The 23,122-nt window shown below is 48.4% G+C and overlaps 1 protein-coding gene and 1 long non-coding RNA gene across 3 annotated transcripts; one reads left to right on the top strand and one right to left on the bottom strand.

Moving 5' to 3' along the window:
* Positions 1 to 701: 701 nt before the first annotated feature.
* Positions 702 to 5,837, bottom strand: LOC139082990 (uncharacterized). Of its 2 annotated transcripts, none has more exons than XR_011539420.1 (3): positions 5,461 to 5,807; positions 4,752 to 4,929; positions 702 to 4,023 (listed from the first exon to the last, which is right to left on the bottom strand). It is a non-coding gene; the product is annotated as an uncharacterized lncRNA (long non-coding RNA). The 2 variants fall into 2 exon arrangements; XR_011539423.1 differs by having other exon boundaries at positions 2,739 to 4,023; positions 4,763 to 4,929; positions 5,461 to 5,837.
* CFAP161 (cilia and flagella associated protein 161) lies at positions 4,131 to 15,573 on the top strand. The gene is made up of 7 exons (XM_008523303.2): positions 4,131 to 4,385; positions 5,178 to 5,267; positions 5,804 to 6,036; positions 7,040 to 7,124; positions 10,704 to 10,862; positions 14,281 to 14,354; positions 14,752 to 15,573. Exons 1-7 carry the CDS (start codon positions 4,254 to 4,256, stop codon positions 14,945 to 14,947), a joined length of 969 nt encoding a protein of 322 aa, XP_008521525.2. The 5' UTR covers positions 4,131 to 4,253; the 3' UTR covers positions 14,948 to 15,573.
* The last annotated feature ends 7,549 nt before the right edge of the window (positions 15,574 to 23,122 follow it).

Genomic DNA, 23,122 nt, shown 5'->3' with positions numbered 1-23,122 from the left:
TCCCCGATGCTGAGCACAGTGCTTGCTGCACAGTGAACCTCAGCTGAAGGAACAATAGGAAGGATGCTCCCACTGTATCGTCGTTTTCCAGGAGTGAACGTTACCGATTCGGTTCTCTTTCATCCGTTCTCACCTCTCTGTTCCCACGCCCAGCACCCTCCCCAGGCCGGCTCTTAGCTGGGCTCCCTGCTCCCACCCCAGCCTGTCAGCCTGAAAGCCAGGCAACAGCCTGCAGCCCCAGCAAACTTCCGAAAGCTCTGCTCTGCCCCTTGTGGAGGTTCAGGAACCCTCCTGGCTCCCCACCACGCACAGATAAAGCCTCAGCTCTCGCCTCGGGGCTGCGGGCCCTCCCCTGTCTTCTCCCCTCTCTCCCTGCCCCGTGTCTCTCTGGCCCTCTAGGAAGCCCTCGCTTCTCTGCTTCCGTACCCCGGCTCACCCTGCTTCCTCTGGAAAGTGCTCACCCGGTTCTTTTATCTTCATGTCCACATCCTACCCCTTTTTCATACTATTATTTCCTTTGAGCCTCACAAGGTCTCTGAGTCAGTGTTCCTTACACGCTGCTCTTGCAGGCCAGTTCTCCAAAAAGAGGATTGCACGACGAACTTCACGGGGCAACGCTGTTTGCATTGTCTTCCTTTTGTAGGTTTATGGTGCACACCGTTACATTCAAGGCTCTGCAATAAAGAAGCCTGGACAACCCAGCATTTCTCAGATTTATTGACAACAGAACTCTTTCTCCCTCCGTATCTATTAACATATCACAGAGCATTTTAGAAATGCTCTCAAAGAGAGTTAGCAATAAAGTTATCCTTCACTCATTTTTATTGATGGAGATATTGAGGCTCAGAGAGAAAAATGCTTTTATAAGCTTAATGAAAGGAGCTTCAGTCCCTTTTTTCTTTACTGCACTATGATGACTAATATTTGTCATCCAATGAGGACTTTAAGACTTATTTTCAGCCCTGAAAGTTACTTGCTTCTAAGATTATAACTCTCATTTCTCTTTCCCAATATCTGAACTTTGTCCTACTTCTCTTTTTAAAAATGATGATGTCCAAGTATTTCTTTAGCTTTTCTTTTCCTGCCAGATGTTTCACAAGTAAGTAACAAAAGGCTGTAATTGAATTTTTCCAAGAGCCTTATCAGATCATGAAAAAAATAGCAAGTAAGTTTTCCAGTAAATACCCAGTTTATGTTAAAATCATAATAACTATAAATGGAAGGGAACAGTGGCCTGATTTCAAGGGGATATTTATTGCTAATTAAGGCCTGCGTGAATTACAGTGACCAGCAATGTATGAGTGTATTGAGTGTATTTCTGATTTAATCTTAGCTTTGAGAGCTTTTGAGGAACGTAAATTTAAAATTTTATATAATTATGTGTAAAATAAACATTTTATAACTTTTCAAAAATAAAAGTAAAAATTAGTAAAAAAATGTTTTAGAAAACTTCTTGTGTGTATGTTTACAGTTTTATTATTACCAGCTGGCTTTTAAATCGCCCTGCGCCATAAGTTGTGAGACACTTCTCTGTGTTACTTTTTTTAGCATAATAAGATTCGTTTAGGGTTCGGGGACCCCGTGCCTGCTCAGGCTGCACCCCAAAGAGATACATCAGAAGGCTGCACTATTCATGGGGAAAGAGACTTCACTGAGCCAGCCCAGCCAAGGTCACTAAACAGCCACACGAGCAGACAAGCCAACAACAACAGGCACCGAGGGCGGGGAATCAGTATACAGAGTTGCTATAATATGTTATTCAAAACATCCAGTTTTAAATAAAAAATTATGAGACCTGCAAAGGAACAGGAAAATGTGACCCATACCCAGGGGAAAAAACCAGCTATGAGAGAGCCCAAATGTTGGACTTAGCAAAGACTTCAAAGCAACTATGGTAAATATATTCAAAGAACTAAGAAAAACCATTATTAAAAAACTTAACGGAAAGATGATGACAATGTCTCATCAAAAATGCAATATTAATACAGAAATGTTAAAAAAGAACCAAGTGGAAATTGTGGAATTGAAAATTACCATCACCAAAATGAAAAACTCACTAGACAGAAGGAGTAGTAGATTTGAGCTGACAGAAGAAGAAATGAGCAAACTTGAAGATGGATCAGCAGAAATTATGCAATCTGGGGAACAGAGAGAGAAAAGAAGGAAGGAAAATGAATACTGCCTTAGAGAAACGAGGACGTTACTAAGAGCAGCAACATACACGTAATAGGAGTCCCAGAGGAAGAGGAGAGAGAGAAAGAAGCAGAAAAATTTTCAAAGAAATAATGGCAAATCCCAAATTTGATGAAAAGACGTTAATCTACACATCCAAGAAGTTCAACATGTTCCAAGTAGGATAAATGCGAAGAGGTTATAGTCACAGTGACAAAAGTCAAAGAGAACATCCCGACAGCAGGAAGGTCCCATACAGACACTCCGCCCACATACGAGGCAGCCCTAATAAGATCCATGTTGACCTCTTGTCAGAAACAAAGAGGCCAGAAGGCAGGAGAATGGCATATTTAACACGATGAAAGAAAAAATTGAAAATGAGTCTTACGTCCAGTGAACTATTTTACAAAAATGAAGGTGGAAGGAGCAGGTAAGTAAAAACTGAGAGGATGTGTTGCCGGCGGACCTGCTTTACAAGAAATACCGAAGGAGGTTCTTCGGGCTGGAAGCAAGTAATTCCAGGCTGTGATCTGCATCCACAGGAAGAAACCGAGAGTACCAGTAAGACGGTTACGAATGTAATTATACAGGATGATTCAAAAAGCAACTATATCAAACAATATGCACACACAGTTATTGTATTGCTGGGCCTAGAAGATACAGGAATGTAACATCCTTGACAGGAACATCTCAGAGGAAGCAGGTGAGAGCAGAGCTGTACTGGGTTAAGGACTTACCAACAGCTGAGTCGTTAGAACTTTATTAAATTACGCGGAGAGCAAAGTCGCCTTGTCATAGTCCTGATATTACAGGGAACATGGAAACACTCAAAGAGAAAGAACATGGGCTTTGGAGTCAGAAAATCTGGGTTGCATCCTCGCTTTGAGCAACGTTAGCAGCTTGAACTCGGATGAACCACGAGCATCTTTGCGTCTCAGTTTCTTGATTTAGCAAACGCAGTGAGCGGTCTAATGTCTGACCTACCTGTTTTGTCCCATTTACCCTTTTGGCGTGTCCTGGGACGCGGTGCTGCGTTCACAGACGGGTCCACATGCACGTGAGACGTTCCTACACGTGTCCCGTGCTGCCGTCCGCCAGCTCAGATCCTTCCAGGTTCAGCCCGAGTCCGCCTGCCTCAGTCACCACCCACAGATTGCCTGGTTCTCACTCTCATTGTCCCCCAAAGGGGAAATGGCTCTTTCTTTAAATGCCTACGGCCCTTCATCGGCACGTCTTTAACTGCACTTATCCCATTCTTCCTGAACTATTTTGTTTTCAGGAACGATCTTCTCTTTTGGATGGTGTTGCTGAGGGGAGAAAATGTTCCCGTCTCTTTCATTTCTGTCCTATCTTCGTACACACTAAATAAAGGTGAATTACTGACCGCATTCAATCAGCATCGAGCTCTGGCTGCCCTACAGTGACTGTTTATCCCTCCTACTCATAAAAGGACATTTTGTTTAAGAAATGTTGGCTTCAACATATTCTGGTTTTATCAAGAGTTCTTGCAAATCAGAGGCTTGTCCTCGTAGTTGAGACGGGCCAGGGGAGGAGGGTGGCTAAGTCCATAGAGGGATGGACCACCTCAGAAACGTGTAAACAGAAATATGCCAGCATGACATGCTTCTTACTTTTGAGGCGGTGAAATTTTGAGGAATTCTCCCTCCTCTCTTCCTTCTATTTTATTTTGGTTCCAAATTTCTGCCTGGAGCATCTATCGTTTTATGATCAGGGTGAAACTGCTGCTGGATCAAAACAGTCTGTCGCTTCCGTTGAAAGGCTCCTCTTTGCTGCCTTAACAAGTGGGGGGGGGGGGGAGGGCTTCATTTTACAGCAATTTTCCTTTAGATCCTAAAGGAAAAAAAAAGTTTTAAAATTTTCTCTAGGGAGCTTTTAGGACCATGACGTCAGTAGGCTCGAGTTTCTCCTCTCAACCCTTTGCAATTAAACTCCAGAAAACCTGAGCGACGGAAGCGGGCGGGGTGACAGCCCGAGGGGGCCGCGCGGGCCCAGCTCTCCCGCTGTCGCCAACTGGCCAGCAGGGTCCCTGGCGGCGGCCAATCGCGCGGGGCCTGGTCGCCATGGCGACGAGCGCGCAACACAGCGGCGTCCCCGGAGTCCCGGCGGCCGGAGCGCCGGGGACGATGGCTCGGAACCTGTACGGCCCCCGAGTCCGGATGGGCAACTGGAACGAGGACGTCTACCTGGAGGAGGTGCGGGAGGCGCGGCGGCGCGGCCGGGGGGCGGGCCCTCCTCTGAGCATCCCGCACCTCCATTCTCTCCCAGCGCACGCGGGACGCCCTGGAATCTCACCCGCTGTCCCGGGTCTCGGCCTTTCTCCTCTTCCCCTGGGTCCCTCAGCCTCCCCACGTTGGGTGCCTTGGCTCTCTCAAGCCCCCCATCTGAGCCTCCCCCTTAGTCTCCAGCCCCACGAAGTTCCCTCGGGCCGTTAAGAGTCTGAGGGTCGCCGAGGCTGCGGTCCGGGGAAGGAGGGAGGCTCGGAGTAGAAACACCGCCCCCCCTCACCCGCCCATGGCATATACCCTCCTGAGGGTCCCTGTAGCATGGCCTTTACAGACCTTATACTCACGGCCTTGCATGCTCCTGTGCTTGTCCCCACAAGGCACTGGGCCACCGCTATGGAACTAGTTGTGGGCGGTGGGCGGACTCACAGTGTCCATCATCATCCAAGCTGGGGATGACGTCCCCTCACCAGACGACACACGGCCTCCAAATGTTGCTCACGATGGTCTCTGCCTGGAATAATTATGAGCGATGTCTCTTTTGTGCCTTTCTCATTTTTCCCAAACATTCTACAATGAAATAAAAATATTAAAATAATGCTCAAAAAAATTTCCCCCGTTCCTATTATACTCACGTTTCTTTTTCTGTTCTCAAACTTGGCCTTTTCAACTTGATGTGCTTCTGACCTGAAAGCTACCAGTATCTGTGTTATCAGGACTATTGTGGACCCTTTGAGTTTTACTCATTTTCTGTTGAAGCAGGAGCTCATGAAAGATTTCTTAGAGAAGAGAGACAAGGGCCAACTTCTCATACAGAGAAGCAGAAGGCTAAAGGAGAATCTCCTGAGACAGGTAATTTTAAATTCAAACATTGTTTTCAAAATCCTATCAAATTAAGTGTGAGTATATGTTAAGCAAGCAAAAATTCCAAAAGTGAGTTATCCTTTGGAAAATGCCAGTTTTTCTCTTGAGGTCTGAAAACCACAGTGTTTAAAATTCCCTGAGATACAGAACATAAGAGAAGTCTGCTATTAATTGTATTTACCTGCATTTTCCAAATTAGGAACTGAATAGATTAACACAGGCGTAAGTCACGCCCCTCGGTTGGCGCTCAAGAAATTTTCAGTGGATGTTGAATAAATTAATAACAGAGTCGACGCACGTGATTTTTCACCAGCCTTGTTTTACTTCGTTTGGGATTATTGCGGGCTTTGCTTTGGCAAAGCGAGAGGGGATTGGTGGCAGGAAAAGGAAGAAAATTAAGGATCTGAGGGCATCCAAGTGAATCCCTGATTGAAATGAATCCTGGTCTTCTCGGGAAGGAAGGTGCAGCAGAAGTGGCTGCAGGGCTGCTTGCTGGATCTGAAGAATTGCTATTTCAATCGCAGATGCAGCTTTCCATATCCCAGGACGGATACGTTCACTACGGCGACAAAGTGATGCTGGTGAATCCCGACCACCCGGAGACAGAAGCGGATCTGTTTCTGGGCGGGAACCTGAGCCTGTGTGTGACTCCAGACGAGGTGAAAGCCCATCTGAGCGACGAGCTGGAGGTGCCGTGTGGCCTGAGCCTGGCTCAGGTCACGGTCCCCATCGGCAGAAACACTTTCATCGTTTTGAGGTAAGGTTTCTTTAACTTTCCGCTTATGTGCGTCACGAATATCTGTTTTTGCGGACTGGAGCAGTGCCGACTGGAGGCCAAGGTTATCGGAACGTCCTGTGTGACGCTCCTCTTGTTTTCTTATCTTGAGGATTATTGTCAAGGGGCCTTTACAGTCCCTTTATCTTAAACGTCAGGATAATTGCTAATTTGTGCCAATTCAAAATACTTAATTCAAAGATATGGGGATCCAGGGAATTAAGTTCACATCCCATCTAGAAGTAAAGTGGGTTTTCCTAATAACATCTCAGAATGCTTGGAGCTCATCTGAGTGCTTTTATTGCTTTTAATGTTGCCATGTTACTTTTACATCAGAAATACGTAGTTTAATGCAAGGTGGCATTACAAGGGCATTTGTTATCTTAAAATTAATTGTCCACTAAAAACGTACTTGAGGAGATTGTGGAAAATGAGCATTTAGATCCTTAGAGAGCAGAGACATAATTACAATGAAAAATATTGCTTTCACTTTGTCTCTAAATTATGACAGCAGTGTTTGTATCACGGGAATGTAGCCCATCCTTCAGATCTTGAATTTAGATTTCCTTTGAATACAGATAATTTATGTTAAGACAACTAAAAATTGATCACAACTTCAGTTTCCCAGAGAATTAAGAAGGAAGATTGTATTAAATGTCTACAAATGGGTTTCCTTGGTTCTCTCTAAAGATGTCAGGGTGCTTGACGCAGTTCCTTAGCGCAGGATGGCGTCTGTGCTCAGCTCGCTCCAGGCTCACCAAGTGGGGATGCTCTGTCTTCTGGCCATGTTGGAAGACAGGGAATAGGGTGCTGGCTGGATCTGAAGGCCAAAAGAAAAGACCTTTTGTTTAGTGACTTAATTCAGTTATGGTACATGAATATGCACTATCAAGAAAATTATAAATGAAACTGCATATACAAAGAATAGAGCTGTAGACTGATTCGAATACGGCGCATTTACCCTATACTTTCACTCCACTGACAGCCCAGACAGAGAGGCCGCCGGTCAAGTTCTTAGATACGGGCAGAACTTTTGCCTCGGGATAACAGGAGGATTTGAAGACAAAATGGTGAGTCATCCCGTTGGGGATCTGCTTGGGACCAGCCCTTTTGGTTTCCCTGGGGGCTAGTGGCTACCTGTGGACCCCGACAGAGAACTCGACAGCATGCGCTCCATCTCGGGCTTCCCTGTCGTTTCAGCCTGCAGCTTTTCACAGGCAGTTGTGGGCTAATTCTTTCCTCTCACTTTGCAAATTACAAAAATATGCCCTTCAAAGTTAAAGGGTAAGGGGGAAAAAAAGCCTTTTTGCAATGCAGCTGGCAAAACCAAAAATTTATACCAAATGATTGCATTATGTAATAATAATCTGACAGCTGTTTAATGTCCCTAATGCTAGGAAAGCATATCATCTGACAACTTTTTCTGACCTTTTCTTGTCAAACATCTGCCTAATTTGGGAGAAAGACAATACGAGATGCTTAAGTCTGCATAAATCAGGCAGCATAAGTCTCTGATCTTTACCTTTATTTTGGGGATTAGGAAGTGTAACAGAACCAGATAAATATGGGTTTGAATTCCAGCTGAGCTGCATATCTATGGGGTGGGACTTTGGGTAAATTATTAAACCCTTTTGCATCTTTCTCATCTACAAAATGGGGATTATTATACCTTACCACATGCTTAAGTGTTTCCCGTGTTCTTCCAAACAAGTCTATGAGGTGGGGACTATTTCACTGAAGGGGAAACTGAGGCACAAGAAGGTTGAGTGATTTTGCTCCAAGTCACTCAGCTACTAAGTGTCAGAGCTGGCACAATATAACATTTTTCATTGAATCAAAGATTCCATTATTGTATGGTGTGGAATTATTATTATTTTTGTACCACTAAGAAAGATCAATGCTTAAACTATGACATACCATACATGGTAAGCTGCAGCCTGATTTTAAATGTAGAGATTAGAGGAAATACCAAGTTGTTGAAAGACGAGAGTAACTCATCATCTTGTTATCCAGAGATTAGCACGAGTAACATTTTGGCTTATCTTCTTTTAGAAAGGGAGAGAGATCAGACTTAAAGCACAGGGAAAATACAAGCGCTACGACATTCAGATGTGATTTTTTTCTTTTCTTCTTTTTTGTTTGCCGCTCTCTCCTCTCCCTCCCCTTCCATCCCTTCTGTCCTTCTCTCCCCTGTCAATCGTCTGTTCTCCGCCTGTTTATTGATCTGGTTTACGTATCTGCTCTTTCACAGATTATACGGTTTGTCCCGTCCGTGGCTAACATGTCCTTCCATTTGTTACTCAGCTTGTAAACTGCAGCTGTTCTAATCTATTTTTGAGCAAAATCGATCAGTGTTTCTCCTTGTAACTCCTTCTGTTTCTGAGACCCTTTAAAGTCAGCTCCAAAGATGTGATAAAAAGAGAAACTCTTATTAACTTCTAGCTGTCTGCTTTTGCTTAAGCTTATTCTTTCATCCACTTCAGATTTATTTTGATAAAGGGTTGTCTGGGAACATGTAAATTTCTCCCAGATGAGGAGTCGGTGGTATCTTTTTTATTTCTTGAGTAATTATTCCTTTCTTCACGGACACATGCTGCCTCCATTAGCATGCATTAAATTATTGTACATACTCCATGCTTTTTCTGAGCTTCTTATTTTTTCCCTTTGAAGTGGCGTTGTCTATTTTTCTTGTAGAACTATGGCTTTATAATATAGTTTGACAGCTCGTAGTGTTAGTTCCATCTCATTACACTTCTTTGTCTGAATTATGTTAGGAATTAATCTTTTAGCTAAATGTAATAATTATTTTTTTCAAGTCCCTCTGCCCTTGTGGGAAAAAAAAATCACTTGGTATTTTGAATGTGATTGTAAAATTAAGTAAACTCACACATTTTGTAGCTTTACAATATATATTCTTCTAGGATGCCTCTCCATCTATTCAATTATTCTTTCATATCTCGGTAAAGGTTTGTGGTTTTTTTCACATGAGTCTGATGCCGATCTCATTAAGCCTTTTTCTTGGTATGTTCTGTTTTGGTGCTATTCACGGGACGTCCTCTTGATGGCTGCAGCAAAACTATAAGAAAGCCTTGATTTTTCTACTCACCTTTGATGACATCACTTACTCTTACTAATTCTAATAGTTTTCCAGTTGATTCCCTCATGACACCTAGGTAGACAGCCATTTCATCTTCACGTGATGGCAACTTTCTCTCTTCTCAAATTCTCCTGCCTCTCATTTCTGTTCTTTGTCTTTGAATTAGCAAGCCCTTCTGGGGCATTTATAAAAAATCTGGTGATACTGGCTTTCTAGATTTGTTCCTGACATTATTCTTTTTTTTCTTTGCATTAACAAAACAGAGTTTGTGGTTTGAGATAGATATTCTTTGCCGTTTGAAGTCCTGGTTCTCCTTGTTGCTCTGAGTGGCACCGTTATTGGGGCCAAAAAGGGCCAAAGCCGCGGTATATCTTGGACCCATCGCTCTTTCCTGCCAGCGCGCGGCTGATGGCCAAGTCCCACGGCTCTGCCTTCATCACGCAGTTTGGCCTGTCTTTTCATTCCAATGCCAGTACCTCAGGTCAGGCACCCGTAGCTTGGCCCCTCTAGTCTATCCTGACTTGAGACCATACGGGACGGGATGCTGACAGGTTGATCCTCTAAAAGCTCAGGTCTGAGCACCTCCCATCTCTATTGAAAAGTCAGCAGTGGCTCCCCAGTGCCCTCTGAATTGAGCGTTGCTGTTCACTGCGGCATTTAAGATCTTCTGTAATATGTCCCCCACTCCCTGTCCGTGCTCATCCCCTCGGGCTCCCTGTTACCACATCACCACCTCCTTGGTCTTCCCTGAGCCCCGGGAGAGCTGCTCCATCCTCTGCCCTCCTACGACCCTTGGCGTCCATGCTGGACAGCCATTCCTTACAGCTGCTGCCCATTTCTATGCTCGATGATCTCTCCTGCCAGTCAGACAACATCTTGAGGTCAGTAACTCGTTTCTGCCTTCCCCATAGCTCTTCAAGGCTCAGCTTTGCATAGGAAAGATGCTCGTTGAAAACCTATTAAAATATGCAGGAATGTCCTCCAGGTTCAGGGTGACAGAGAGTCAATAAAGAGCTAACTAACGAGAAGCCGACATTTTGGACTTCCCAGCAGGATGGGGTGGTTCTTGGCAAAGTTGCAGGCAGCTGGAGAGCTGCCTAACGAGATTCTGAGTGTGGGCATCAACTCCAGAGGGGCGCAGACCCCCTTGAGGCTCACGAGTGACTATCAGCTGTGATGATGTTGCTTTTAAGAGCACTTCACTTCATGCAATGAGTTTCGGGCAACATTATTTGTAATAAATAGAATATTGATCTGGGTCCTCTGCCCTGAAAAAGAGGAGGAGGGGAGCAGGGACAGGATGAGAAGAGAGTTGGAGATGGAGCCTGGTGTTCAAAGAAGGGAACACAGTCTGCGGTGGCGTGGGGCCGGGGGCCTCAGCATCCCAAAACGGCATTTCTGGGGTACAGAACTGCGTGTTCTCACATGGTCAGTAAGAACAGGGCTTTGAAAACCTCTCTGAACACACCTGCCATCCAGCCAGCAGATTGCCTCTCAGTTCCCCGGCTTGTCCACTCGTGTGACATTTACATTTTTCCTCTGTCATTTCCAGTTATATTTGTCAAGCGACCACAGGACCCTGCTGAAGTCGTCCAAGAGGTCTTGGCTCCAGGAAGTGTACCTGACGGATGAGGTCTCCTACCTGAGCTGCTGGCAGGCCACGTTCCCCGACCCCCAGCTGCGCCTGGAGTACGAGGGCTTCCCGGTTCCGGTGAGCACCGCGTGGCGGGGGGACGACGTGAAGGTGCCGGCGCTCCTGGACGGATGCTGTTTACTCCTGTCTGCAGAACGGAGGCTCAGCGTAGCTCCAGGGCCTCACGCACTCTCTTCTTTCTCATTTGTAACTCGATTCTGACTCGAGGCAGCACCCTGCGTGTGGGTGTTTCTCAGCCCCGGCTGCACATCAGGGTCACCCACAGAGCTTTTTAAAAATACCGAGGCGCACGCCCCGGCCCTGAGCACAGGCTGAGAACCACGGACCCGAGACTTGAGGATTACGACGCTGCTTTCTTCCAGGCCTCTGTTACGCCCTCATTTCTGAAGAGACGGGGAAGTCTCGGGGAGTGAGGGAGACAGCAGGGCCACAGCACAGGTGGATGCAGCGGTCCACAGGCAGCATCTTTCTCCTCCTCATTGCTGAATGTTTTCTCAGGACCCCGGGGCCCTGCAGGTCGGGAGCCCAAGGCACAGTCCTGAAGGGAAGGCAGGTCTGGCCAGCACAGAGCTGTTTCGAAGGCCGGGGACCTTGCTGCGCCCTCCTGAGGGCTCCAGCAGAGGGAGAGAGAGGAACCGGCTGAAGTCACTGGGAGAGCGTGCAATTATAGCAGCAAGAATTTAAAGGGCTGGCCGGCTGAGGTGGGCTTCCAGAGAGGGGGCCCCTGTTACAGGCCACCCCACATCCTCCCACACAGTGCACTTCTCTCCCAGCTCTGCAGGTGGACCCACGTTCACAAGGCTCTTTCCCTCAGTAAGGAGAACCTGCACACGGCCCACGGTGCACACGTTACACAGGTTTCCTCTCTTCCACTGGCCTTTGCCAAGCTTTGCTCTCCTTGGAGCTGCCTCTCTTTTCCGTGATTTAAACTGTCAGTATGTCCACTTCCTTATGGGTAAAATACCCGTGAGAATAATATGTCTTTGTGAGGTTTTTCCAGGATGGAAGGGCTAGTACGTTTATAGTGCTCGTTGGAAAGTGCCCAGCCCACAGACACTGTCGCAGGCGTCAATGATGTTGTTGCTGTTATTATTATACTTGTTGGAGGAGCCGTGGCCCAGGTGCCGGGGGGTCTTCCCATCGCTCACTCGGGCCGTAGCCTGGGGCAGGCTTGAGCCTCTCTCAGATGCCCTTGCACTTCTGTGAAGTGGGGACCCTTGTGCTGTCTGAGCTGCCCTGCGGTGGTGACGTCCTCCAGCCAGAGGCCACCAGGAGCACCCGCGGGCAGACTAGGGGGCTTGATTGATGGCTGCAGTGAGGGAGGACGCACGCCTGGGGAGCCGTGGGGCATCTCAGCGAGAGGATGTGAGAGAGGACCCCGCACAGCGTCTGGGCTTTCCTTGGACGACTTTAGGGAGGGTCCTGGGAAGTGGGGCTCCGCTCTTGGTCGGATGCTGTCGGGAAGCGGGGTAATTCTGTGACTGGGCATCTCGAATCGTCTTACCCGTGGAGCGGGCAGGCCGGAGCAAGGCTAAAGCCGGCATCGTGAGGAAGCAGGGGTCACTCACATCAGGCGGGAGAGGTGGATGTTCGGTGTTTCGGTTGATGGTCGTGTTTTGTCCATGTTCAGACCCTATTACAGAGTGGTCTCGTGTTTGCCTTGACCCATCACAGTCAGAGAGTGGCCTTGTCGGATGCGGGCATTCTGTGAAGTTGATTTCGTTTGACCGCAGAACACTGAGGCCCAGCTGTGAGTGCCAGGCCGGCTCCTGGATGTCAGGGGCTGTTTTTTTTTCTTCCTCTTACAGCTTTTAGTTTACACGGGTCAGGATTTCGAAATAATATGTACTTTTTTCCTGATTATCAAATGTATATTCACTTATAGAAAATCAGAAAAGCACAAAAACTAATATGAAAATTATCAGTAGTTCCACTCTCCAGAGAAGGCCACTCTTTTGTTTTGTTTTTTTAATATCATTTCTGTCCTTATCTATGCGTATGGGTTTTTTTTGGGGGGGGTAATTTATTCTCTCTCTTTTTTTATGGAGTGTGGTTTTACCCACAACATTGTGTAAGTTTAAAGTGAAGAACATGTTGATGGGATCCATTTAAATTGCAATATGCTGACACCCCATCACCTCATGTAACTGTTGCTTCTTCTAGTGTAGGGAGCAATTGAAATCTAACCTCTCATCAAGTTTAATGTCTATAATACAGTTTTGTTGTCTGTAATCACTATACTGTCTCTGGGACTGACTTATTTACTAGTTGCGAGTATGTGCCCTTCGACAACCCGTCTCCCCACCCCACTCCTCAGCCCCTGGAACCACCTTTCTACCCTCCGCTTTTATGATTTCAAGTTTTCAGATTCCACATATAAGAGATACGTAGAGGGGCTGGCCCCGTGGCCGAGTGGTTAAGTTCGCTCGCTCCGCTGCAGGCAGCCCAGTGTTTTGTTGGTTCGAATCCTGGGCGCGGACATGGCACTGCTCATCAGACCACGCTGAGGCAGCGTCTCACATGCCACAACTAGAAGAACCCACAGCGAAGAATACACAACTATGTACCGGGGGGGCTTTGGGGAGAAAAAGGAAAAAAATAAAATCTTTAAAAAAAAAAAAAAAAAAAAAAAAGAGATACGTAGAGATTTGCCTTTCTCCGTCTGACTTACCTCATCTAGCATAACGTCCTCAAGGTCCCTCTGTGTCATTGCAGGTGGCAGGATTTCCTTCTTTCTCTTGGCAGAATAATGTTCCATTGTACATATCTAGCACGTCTTCTTTATCCGCTCGTCCATTCTTGGACGCTTAGGTTGTTTCCGCACCTTGGCTGTTGTGAATGATGCTTCGATGAGCATGGGGGTGCAGACATCTCTTTAGTAACCTGCTTTCGTGCCCTGAAGTGGGATTGCTAGATCAGATGGTATTTTTATTTTTAATTTTTTGTGGAATCCCCATACTGTTTTCCGTAGTGGCTGCACCAGTTTGCATTCCCAGCAGCAGTGTGTGAAGGTTCCCTTTTGTCCACACCCTCTCCAACATTTGTCATCTCGTCTCCTTGGTAACAGTTGTTCTGACAGGTGCGAGGGGAATCTCTCCTTGTGGTTTTGATTCACATTTCCCTGATTCGTTTATTTTTATTTTTTATTTTACAAAATAGGACATTAAGACCTAAATTTGCCACTTAAAAACACCACTGACTGTATCTCATGCTGTCCAATATCATCTCCAATATGACTTTGAATGATTATCTAATGTTCCATCATATGTGCATCTGCAATAATGTATTTAATCAATCCATTATGATTTGCCTTCTAGGTTATTCCATATATATATGTGTGTGTGTGTGTATATATATGTGTAATTTTTTTTAACTAAATTTAAGTGAATATATAGTATATTTCCAGATTTTTGCTTTCAGGAAATTGGAGGCCTTAACTCACAATGCAAATAACACACTTTCTTTATCTTTAAAGGCAAATGCAAAAATTCTCATCAATCATTGCCACACCAACCGGGGGCTGGTGGCGCACCGGGGTCTCTTCTTAAGGTATCGTACGCCAGGGTGTAGCAAGATGCCCCACTCGGGGGGTGGGGGCTGTGCATATGAGCAAAGAAGCTCAATTTAAAGAGTGTGGCAACGCACACAACAAGTCCTTTGATGATGAAATATTGTCCCACAGAACTTTGAAGGTGTGAGCAGTCCCCTTAGAGCTGCTTCTATTATACGGGTCCTTCCCTCACAGGAGGATGTTGTTATAACGGGATCCCAGCCGCCTCATTGCTGCCCAAACAGGGTGCAACTTCCCGGGGAATGTGTCCTGTTTCAGAGCTCCCAGTGGCTGTACCCGGCCGTCTGCCGAGTTAGCCGCCTCTGAGATGAAGCAAGCAGCTCTCTGAGAGTCGCCGTTTCCTTCCTAATCCGTGTTCCTTCTTTCCCACCCCAGAACCTATTTCGGAAAGGAAGTTGAGGTCGCCGCTCACACATACCTGGATTCACACAGAGTTGAAAAACCGAAGAACCACTGGATGCTGGTGACTGGGAACCCCAGGGAAGAGAGGTCCATCATGCTGGACCAGCCCAAACCACGGGCGGAGGAGCCCCAGGCCCCGGAGCAGGCGGCCAGCCCAGGGGAGCAGTGACACCCCGGCGCCCGGGCTCCTCCAGCATAGCTACGACATCGGCAGCCTCTGTGGTGCCTCAAGCTGTGTTTAGATAAGGCCCAGAAGGCTTTGAACGCTGTATTAAAACATAGGGTGCATCGAGAGTGTGGAATTAGTGGTGGGATCTGGGACATAGAAGGATGCTAGCTCTGGGACAGCTCGTACGTATATTTGAAGGCGGCAGAGGGTATGTCCACGTGGACAGTAAATTCGGAAGAACTCAGCTTCCTCTATTTAGAGCCTGTGTGGCAGCCGCTCCTGCAAGGACCACCTGTCACTCTTTCAAGCTGTGTCCACGTAACGAAGCTGTTGGTGCCACACTGAATTTTTGTCCCCTCCCCACTCTGTACGATGCATTAAGAATCAACCACCTGTAGCGGTGGGTCTGGCCTTTCCTTGGAGCTAAACATTTCCCCCTTCTATTTTCGTTCCTGCCTCTGGCCTTGGGGGTCAGGACCTCCACCCAGCTACTCGCTTGCTATTTTGTAATGATTTCCAGAAGGCAGACTCTCCTTACTGCTACCTTGTCTCTGAAGCTGGCATTAGTTGTGGCACCCACGTGATCGGAAAGTTCCAGACAAAATAAATATGTACCCTTCCGTGTATTGGTTCATCTAGTCATTCTCTGGCAAGCGCCCGTGATGTGGAAGGTGTTGTAATGGGAGGAAGAGACCCCCAGCCCGGTAGGTAAAGGCTGGTCCACAGGTAAATACCCCAAGGCAGAAAGCAAGTCACAGGTCTTGTAAATGCCGTTTGAATAGATGCAGCCTCAAGCCAGTATGGACAGACCCTCCCCAGGGAGGCAGGCACTTGCCGTCAAGGGTGACAGGGTTTGGGCGAGGAGGATCCAGTCCTGGGCTGGGCATTGGGTTCACTGGAGAACCTCAGCGGTGGCTGACACCTGCGCTCACCCCAGAAATGCTGATTTAATGGCCCAGGTGCAGCCTGGTCACAGGGCTTGTTCCAGGTGCGTCTCCCCTGTGTTAGGAGACGGGGAGGAAGCAATGTCCCTCGGGGGTCAGCAAAGGCTTTCCTCACCGGAGCTCACCTGGCTGCCTTCAGAGTTACCTGAGGAATGGGGAACAAGCCGAGGGCCCAGGCTGCGCCCCAGACGTTAAACCAGAGTTCCCTGGGTGGGGGGCGTTAAAAACACAGAGGCTGGCACCCACCTCCAGAGTCCTGTTTAATCCAGGCGGAGTGGAGCCACCGGTGAGTATCCTTAAAACTCATTAATTTCCTTTCGTGTTCAGCTTGGGCTGAGAAGCACTGACTCAGGTGGGCAGAGGTGGGTTTCCCTTGAGTCTTTTGGGGCGGGACCAGGATGCGATGGAGGAGGCTCGGGCCCCAAGTAGGGAGAGACGCTCTGTAATAGTTTGAAAGATCTGCGGCATCTAGACCATGAGGTCAGTGCTGCTCTTACTGTTGGTGTCCACGGAAAGCTTTCAGATGGCACCAGGACTCACGTTCCTTCCTTGAACCATCCTTCAATATTTTCTTGACTGAAAGGTTTTAGTCCACCAGGAGGCTGGCCCACACTGCATGCAGGTAGTTAGTGACAACCACATGGTCACCGCTGCCTGGGAGATGACGACTGTGGAGCACAATCATTTTAATTCAGAGATGTCGAAATGTGAACAAGGAATCCCTGAGCGTCTTGGAATAGATGAAATGCAATCAATAGCTAGAAAGGGCTATGGAACTGGGAGAACCCTCTTAGATGTGTGGCACCTGTGTGACCACATCAGAGCTGCTGCCTTGGGTCTGTTGAGAACATTACAAAATTACAAAGGGCCTTTTGTGCTCATTTTCTTATTTAATTTTCACTGTTTCTAGGGTTGGACTGGATATGGGTCATGGCTGCATCCCCATTTCTTAAGAAACATTTGTTGAGTGAATGGATGAATGAATCCGTGCCTTTTACAGAGGTAGCAATAGGTTTGCAGAAGTTAGCGACTTGCTCAAGGTCACACAGCTCGTAGAGAGCAGAACTGGGCCAGGACCAAGTCAGATCTTCCAGACCACCCAAACCCAGGTTTCCTAACCTCGGCACTCTCTCGATTTTGGGGTCCAGGTAATTCTTTGTTGTGGGGGGCTGTCCTGGGCAACATAAGATGTTTGGCAGCATCCCTGGCTTCTCCCCACTAGATGCCAGCCCCCCCACCCCACTTGCGACCACCAAGAATGTCTCTAGACATTGCTAACTGCCCCCGGGGGAAATCCTGCTGTTTGAATACCATCGCCCTCGATCGTCTAGATGTTTACTTGCCCTCCACGGAAGATGCTGTAAAGGGCTTTGTCCCTTTCTATTTTTGTTGTTGTTGCTGTTCTGTCGAGGTTAGAATATGTGACATCCAGGGCAGATCCAGGTGCACTAATCGTCAGCTGTTAGCATCCAACCTGGGCCTTGATGGAAACCTAGAATTTTGAGGCCCTCCAGCACGAGGTCACTGCCTGGACCCACGGACAATGCCTGGAATGCACACAGGACCGGAGTAGCGGCCTCCAGCCTGGGTCACACCAGACAGCCTGTTGAGATGCGAAAAGTTTAGAACTTGGATGTGCATCATTATTTTATCCTTTAAAATGCATTAATGTCTGTGTTTTCCACTGTTCAAACTGTTAGTTTCTTAATGTACGTATAGTTCAACGGGCGTGACCAAAACTTATAAATACAAGTATAGAAAAATGTGTGTGTGTGTCTTGCGGTTGTTTGGAACTCACGGGCAACGGTGAGCAGTGACGAATTGCGGGGAGTGCTCTGTGTGCTGCGTGCAGTCGTTTGTCGTGTGTACACGAGTCGCTGTTGCTGTGCGGCTCTGTCCCGCATCAGGGACAATGGGCTGCTCCAGCCCCAAGGCTCACTGTTGCTCAGCTGAATGACCTGGTTATCCATCACTTCCTGTGCTTCACTCCTCTTGCGAGGGTGGTGGAGACAGTGCAAAACAAGGTGAAGATCCTGCACATGGGGGAGAAGAAACCACAAGTGTGAATACTCCCCTGGCCTTCTAGGGTCCCAGCAGAAGAGCCAGGAGGCCACTCATGCTGGGGACCAGCCGATACTCGAGCTAGAAAGGCCACGGAGAAGAGACTTCCAGGCAAAGGAGGTCCATCCCATGTCCCTGGAGTGTGGGCGTTTGGAGCTGTGGGGGGACCCCTTGATTTCCCCTCCATTGACTCAATAACGAAAGTGCTAATGTCTGGCCCAGGAAGGGGCCTCCAGGACCCGGCCCTGGTGCTGTGGCTCGAGTCTGTCTTGTTTGGTTGGTGTCCAGTGATATTCAGGAAAAACTGTGCAGCTTGTTAAATATTTTGAATATCACTCTTGGCTGCATGTCTCAAGTTATTGAATTCGATCTTGAAGCTGGTGCTCAGCCTTCGAGAGAGTTTGAGGAGGAAAGTGGCATGATCTTGTTTTAGACAGATTACTGTGGAAACAGCAGGGAGGTGGGGGATCCTGGGGAGACAGACGAGGCTCTGAATGAAGGCAGCGTCAGGGAACGTGGAAAGGAGAGGATGGATTAGAGAGACATCACAGAGAAAGAGAGAGAGACAGGACTCCATGACTTGGTGGACGTACGGCCAAGAGAGGACAAGAAGGTGGACACCCAGGTTTGGGGCACGTGCCCATCCCTGAGATTCAGAGCACAGAGGACGAGGAGCTGTGCAGGGAAGTTGAGGTGGTGTCCCGGGGATGACGGACCCCGAGTGGAGGCTATTTCTCTGTGGATACAGCCTCAGCCCGGCTGCAGCGGCTTCCTCCGCTCAGCACTATCCTCTTCTGGGCTGGTCAGCCCCACCGAAAACCCAGACAATTGGTAGCAAATAAAACCACATGGTTGAGTAGTACATGTAAATTTATGCTGGGGGAGCACAGAGGAGTCCAAGCCTGGTAGCTAGGACTGGCCACTTCCTAGCTGGGAGAAGGTGACCTCTGAGAAGCAGTGCTTCGTCCATGGAACAGGGTGAGTAGTGGCCCTTGAAGGTTGCTGGGAGAACTGGATGTGCTCAGTTGTGTGAAAGCAGGTGCTCTAGTCCCTTCCCATCTCCCCTCTGCCTTCGGATGCGAACGTAGTAAGCGGACATCCAAGCCAGGAAGAGATTTGATACAGCAGGTGGAGGTCTGTACTGATGCAGCAGGGGGAGGTCTGTACCGATGCAGCAGGGGGAGGTCTGTACCGATGCAGCAGGTGGACGTCTGTACCGCTGCAGTAGGGGGAGGTCTGTACCGATGCAGCAGGGGGAGGTCTGTACTGATGCAGCAGGTGGAGGTCTGTACCGATGCAGCAGGTGGACGTCTGTACCGATGCAGTAGGGGGAGGTCTGTACCGATGCAGCAGGGGGAGGTCTGTACTGATGCAGCAGGTGGAGGTCTGTACCAATGCAGCAGGTGGACGTCTGTACCGATGCAGCAGGTGGACGTCTGTACCGATGCAGCAGGTGGACGTCTGTACCGATGCAGCAGGTGGACGTCTGTACCGATGCAGCAGGTGGACGTCTGTACCGATGCAGCAGGTGGACGTCTGTACCAAATGCAGCAGGTGGAGGTCTGTACCGATGCAGCAGGTGGAGGTCTGTACCGATGCAGCAGGGGGAGGTCTGTACCGATGCAGCAGGGGGAGGTCTGTATTATTACATGATGTGGAAATCTGTACTGATATAGTAGGAAGTGGGGAGCCACTGCATGTTTGTGAGCAGGGCAGGGGTAGGACGAGTAAGGAAGGCTCATCTGGGAGGAAGTTCAAGGTAAGTTAAAGGCAGAGGTCACTTCTGAGTCCGTAATCACACTGGTGAGGGCCTCCAAAGGCTTGAACTTAGGGAGAGTTGAGTTGCCTCTCTGATTGAAGGGCTTTAGCCGATAAGTTATTTTTTTCCTACTCTCCCTTCAACAAAGGCATAAATACTAGAAACACTGTTTTTTTTAATTATTAAATTCATTCAACATCTCTTGATAGCATCTGGAGGTTTTTAAAAGGAAAATAGCTGCTTTATTATTTTTTTCAAAGATTGGCCCTGAGCTACCATCTGTTGCCAAGATTGTTTTTTGTTTTTCCTCTTTCTTCTCCCTAAAACTCCCTAGTACATAGTTGTATATTCCAGCTGTAGGTCCTTCTAGTTCTGTTATGTGGGACGCCGCCCCAGCATGGCCTGATGAGCGGTGCCATGTCCTGGGCCACTGAAGCAGAGTGCACGAACTTAACCACTCTGCCACAGGGCTGGCCCCCATCTGCTTTATTTTTAAGAATAACCATTTAGAACCATTTACAGATTTGATTATAATTCAATATAAATTCAGTTATCATGGAAATCTGGCATGAGGAGAGCCTGACTAAATTACTGGGTTTGATTCCCAAGAGGAGACCATTGTTCAAAATAAGACAACAGGCCCGAAGTGGAGCTGCTCGTGCCAAGCCCCGCATCACCGAATCGAGACCTAACGTAATTATGGTTGCAGCCCTCCCAGAAATGGAATCCTAAATCAATCAGCCAGAAATCTCCTATACAGCACTGGTTGTGTGATCTGATGCGTTCCTGCCATGCCCTAAAGGAAAGCAATCTTTCCATAACCAACCCATTTTTTTTGCCTAGTATGACCCCTGTTTTTGCCCCCTTCTGCCTATAAAGCTCTTTCATTTTCCCCAGCCCCTCAGAGCTCATTTCTATCTGCTCCATCGGATGCTCCCCAATTCAAATTGTTTTCTTGCTGAAATAAACTCCTAAAAATTTCAACGTGCCTCAGTTTATCTCTTAACACTATGTCGTAAGGAAGGCAATTGGTTAACATATAAAGGACTCGTACAAGCTAAAGAGAAAACTACACATATCCTGTTGGAGAAATAAGGCAAAGGCCCAAAGTGGCAGTTAGGAAAGAAGTAGCTTCAGAATCCAGTAGGCATTTCAGAGCACATTCAAATGCAGACACGTGGTGGCAGCCCGTCCTCCTCCGCCTGGACAGCAGGACCGAACCACAGGGCATCAGAGCCCACGGGGACCTAAGCTGACCCAGCCTCACCAGGTCGTTTCACAGGTGAGGAAAGAGGGCTGGCTGGGGGAAGGGGCACACCCAGCCCCGGACGGAGGGCAGCCAGGCTCGGCCCGCGACCGTGACCACCAGGGTGTGGGCTGACTGACCTCGCCATCTGCTAATCCCTTTGCGGGGACCTGGGTTACAGGCTGACACACGTGTTGGCATCTCCGGGGAGAGATACCTGGTTTCTCTCAGCAGATTCTTGCAGTTTCCTGAAGTGGCCACAAGGTGTCCGTGTCAAAAATGCTACCACATCCAGCCCCGCGGTCGCTCAACTGTCTAGCTTCATTTCAAAATACGGGGGAGTTTCCCGTTTTCAAAATGTGCATTTTAAGAGGGAAAAGGCATAAAAGCGCAGTGGTCAGCGCGAGCTCATTTCTCTCCTTGTAAAAGGAACGGTGTGTCAGGCCATGTAAAAGCTGCTTCAAACAGGACTCAGGGGGCTGTGCCAAGGAGGGGCCCGGCTGAGAGCACGGCCTCCCAGGGACTCTTGACGGACACCCCGTAGCAAGTCTACAGTGCTCCCTGGGAAACTGGACTCTGAACCCCAGCCCGGGGACGCTGGGCTCCCAATCGGCCCTAAGTGACGGCAGCGTGATGTCCCAGGGGCCGTTCCAAAGCCCTCAGCTGCTCCCCAGCCTCGTCCCACCCTCCTCCTGGCCCGCCTCGTGTTTGCTGCTGGGTCCCCACGTCCCCTCAGGGTTGTTTGGAGGATGGTTACCAGCCGGCTCTAGGCTTGGACAACTCAGGGCCACACCGGTCACTTCCTCGCTGGGTGACCTTGACAGTCTCTGTGCCACTTTGAGCCCCACTCATTCCCAGGTTCAAAAAGGCTGAGACATGACCCGTCTCCTGGGCTTGCCCTGCAGATCGAGGCCGCATGTGCTGAGCATCCAACATCTGTTCTGCACCACGTCAGCAACAGTTACTGTCACGACAACCTGGGCGGCTCGCATGTCTCCGCTCTCTTGTGGTCCGCCTGGCATTGCTACATTCTAATCTTTAATATGCATTTTAATTAACATGCAACAATTTAATTAATTTGCAATGATTTAACTAGCTTGCAATTAAATTTAATTAAGATGCAATAATTTTAATATGTTTTAGTATTTAGTCGTGTGTGTTCCACATGACTGTGAGCTCTTCAAATGCAGATGCTGCACGTGCACACGTATAATTTTAATCTCTGTATCCTCAATGTTCATACTGCTAAACGTTAGCTCTTTCTTCTCTCTCATTTTACAGGTAAACAAATTAAGCCCACAGAGGTAAAGCAGCTTGCCCAGCATTGCACAGGAATTAGCACTCCTGCTGCCACGGCGCTCGTTTCTCTGAGTCGTAGTTGTTGCTTCTGTGTCTACCATGTGTGACTACAAGCTCCCTGAGGGCAGGAAAACTTATTCCGAGTTGTGTCCCCCGTGTTAGGACATCATCATCATTGGCGCTGACATTGTGGAGCACCGACTAGGAGCCAGCTCTGTTCTGAGCGCTGTTCCTGTGTTAATCGATTGAACCCTCACATTCAGCCTGAGAGACAGGTGGCATCATTGTCTGAACTTGACAGGAGGGAGACTGAGACATGGAAAGGTCAGCTTACCTGACGCTGTACAACCAGGAAGCGGACCACGAGGCCGTCCGGTCCAGGGCCAGGGTGCCTACCCACTCTGTGGGCTGCTGTCAGGAGGAAAGCCTTTGATGCCTGTTTGCTGGGCTGAATTACACCAGTAAGACTGGAGCTCGAGCGACACTACAGCGCGTTCAGGGGAACGACCCCAGGGATGCGTGCAAGTCCTCCGTTGACTGGCTTTAAATACGCCGTCCAGGGGGACAGGAGATGCCGGTAGGTGCTGAGGCTCCTCCTGTCTTCCAGCTTCTGCAGCCAGATGGCATCCCAGTCGCCCCCACGATTGAAGGACCGGGAGGGAGGGTGCCAGCAGAGTCTCTCAGCTCAGGAACCGTCCAGTCTGGGGCAGCTGGGAGCAGCGGTGGTGTGTGGGGAGGACTGGGAGCTGCCACGAGCCCTGGTGGGACCATGGGCAGCTCCTCTGGGCAGGAGGCAGTGCTTGGTCCTCTGAGCAGCCACGAGCTGCCTCGGCACTCTGGAAACTCAGTCGCCTCGCTGCCTCCTG

This window comes from Equus przewalskii, chromosome 1 (genome assembly GCF_037783145.1).
Source record: "Equus przewalskii isolate Varuska chromosome 1, EquPr2, whole genome shotgun sequence".
Taxonomy (NCBI): Eukaryota; Metazoa; Chordata; class Mammalia; order Perissodactyla; family Equidae; genus Equus; species Equus przewalskii.
The sequence above is the reverse complement of the archived record's forward strand: the minus strand, read 5'-3'. Positions and strand labels throughout refer to the sequence as shown.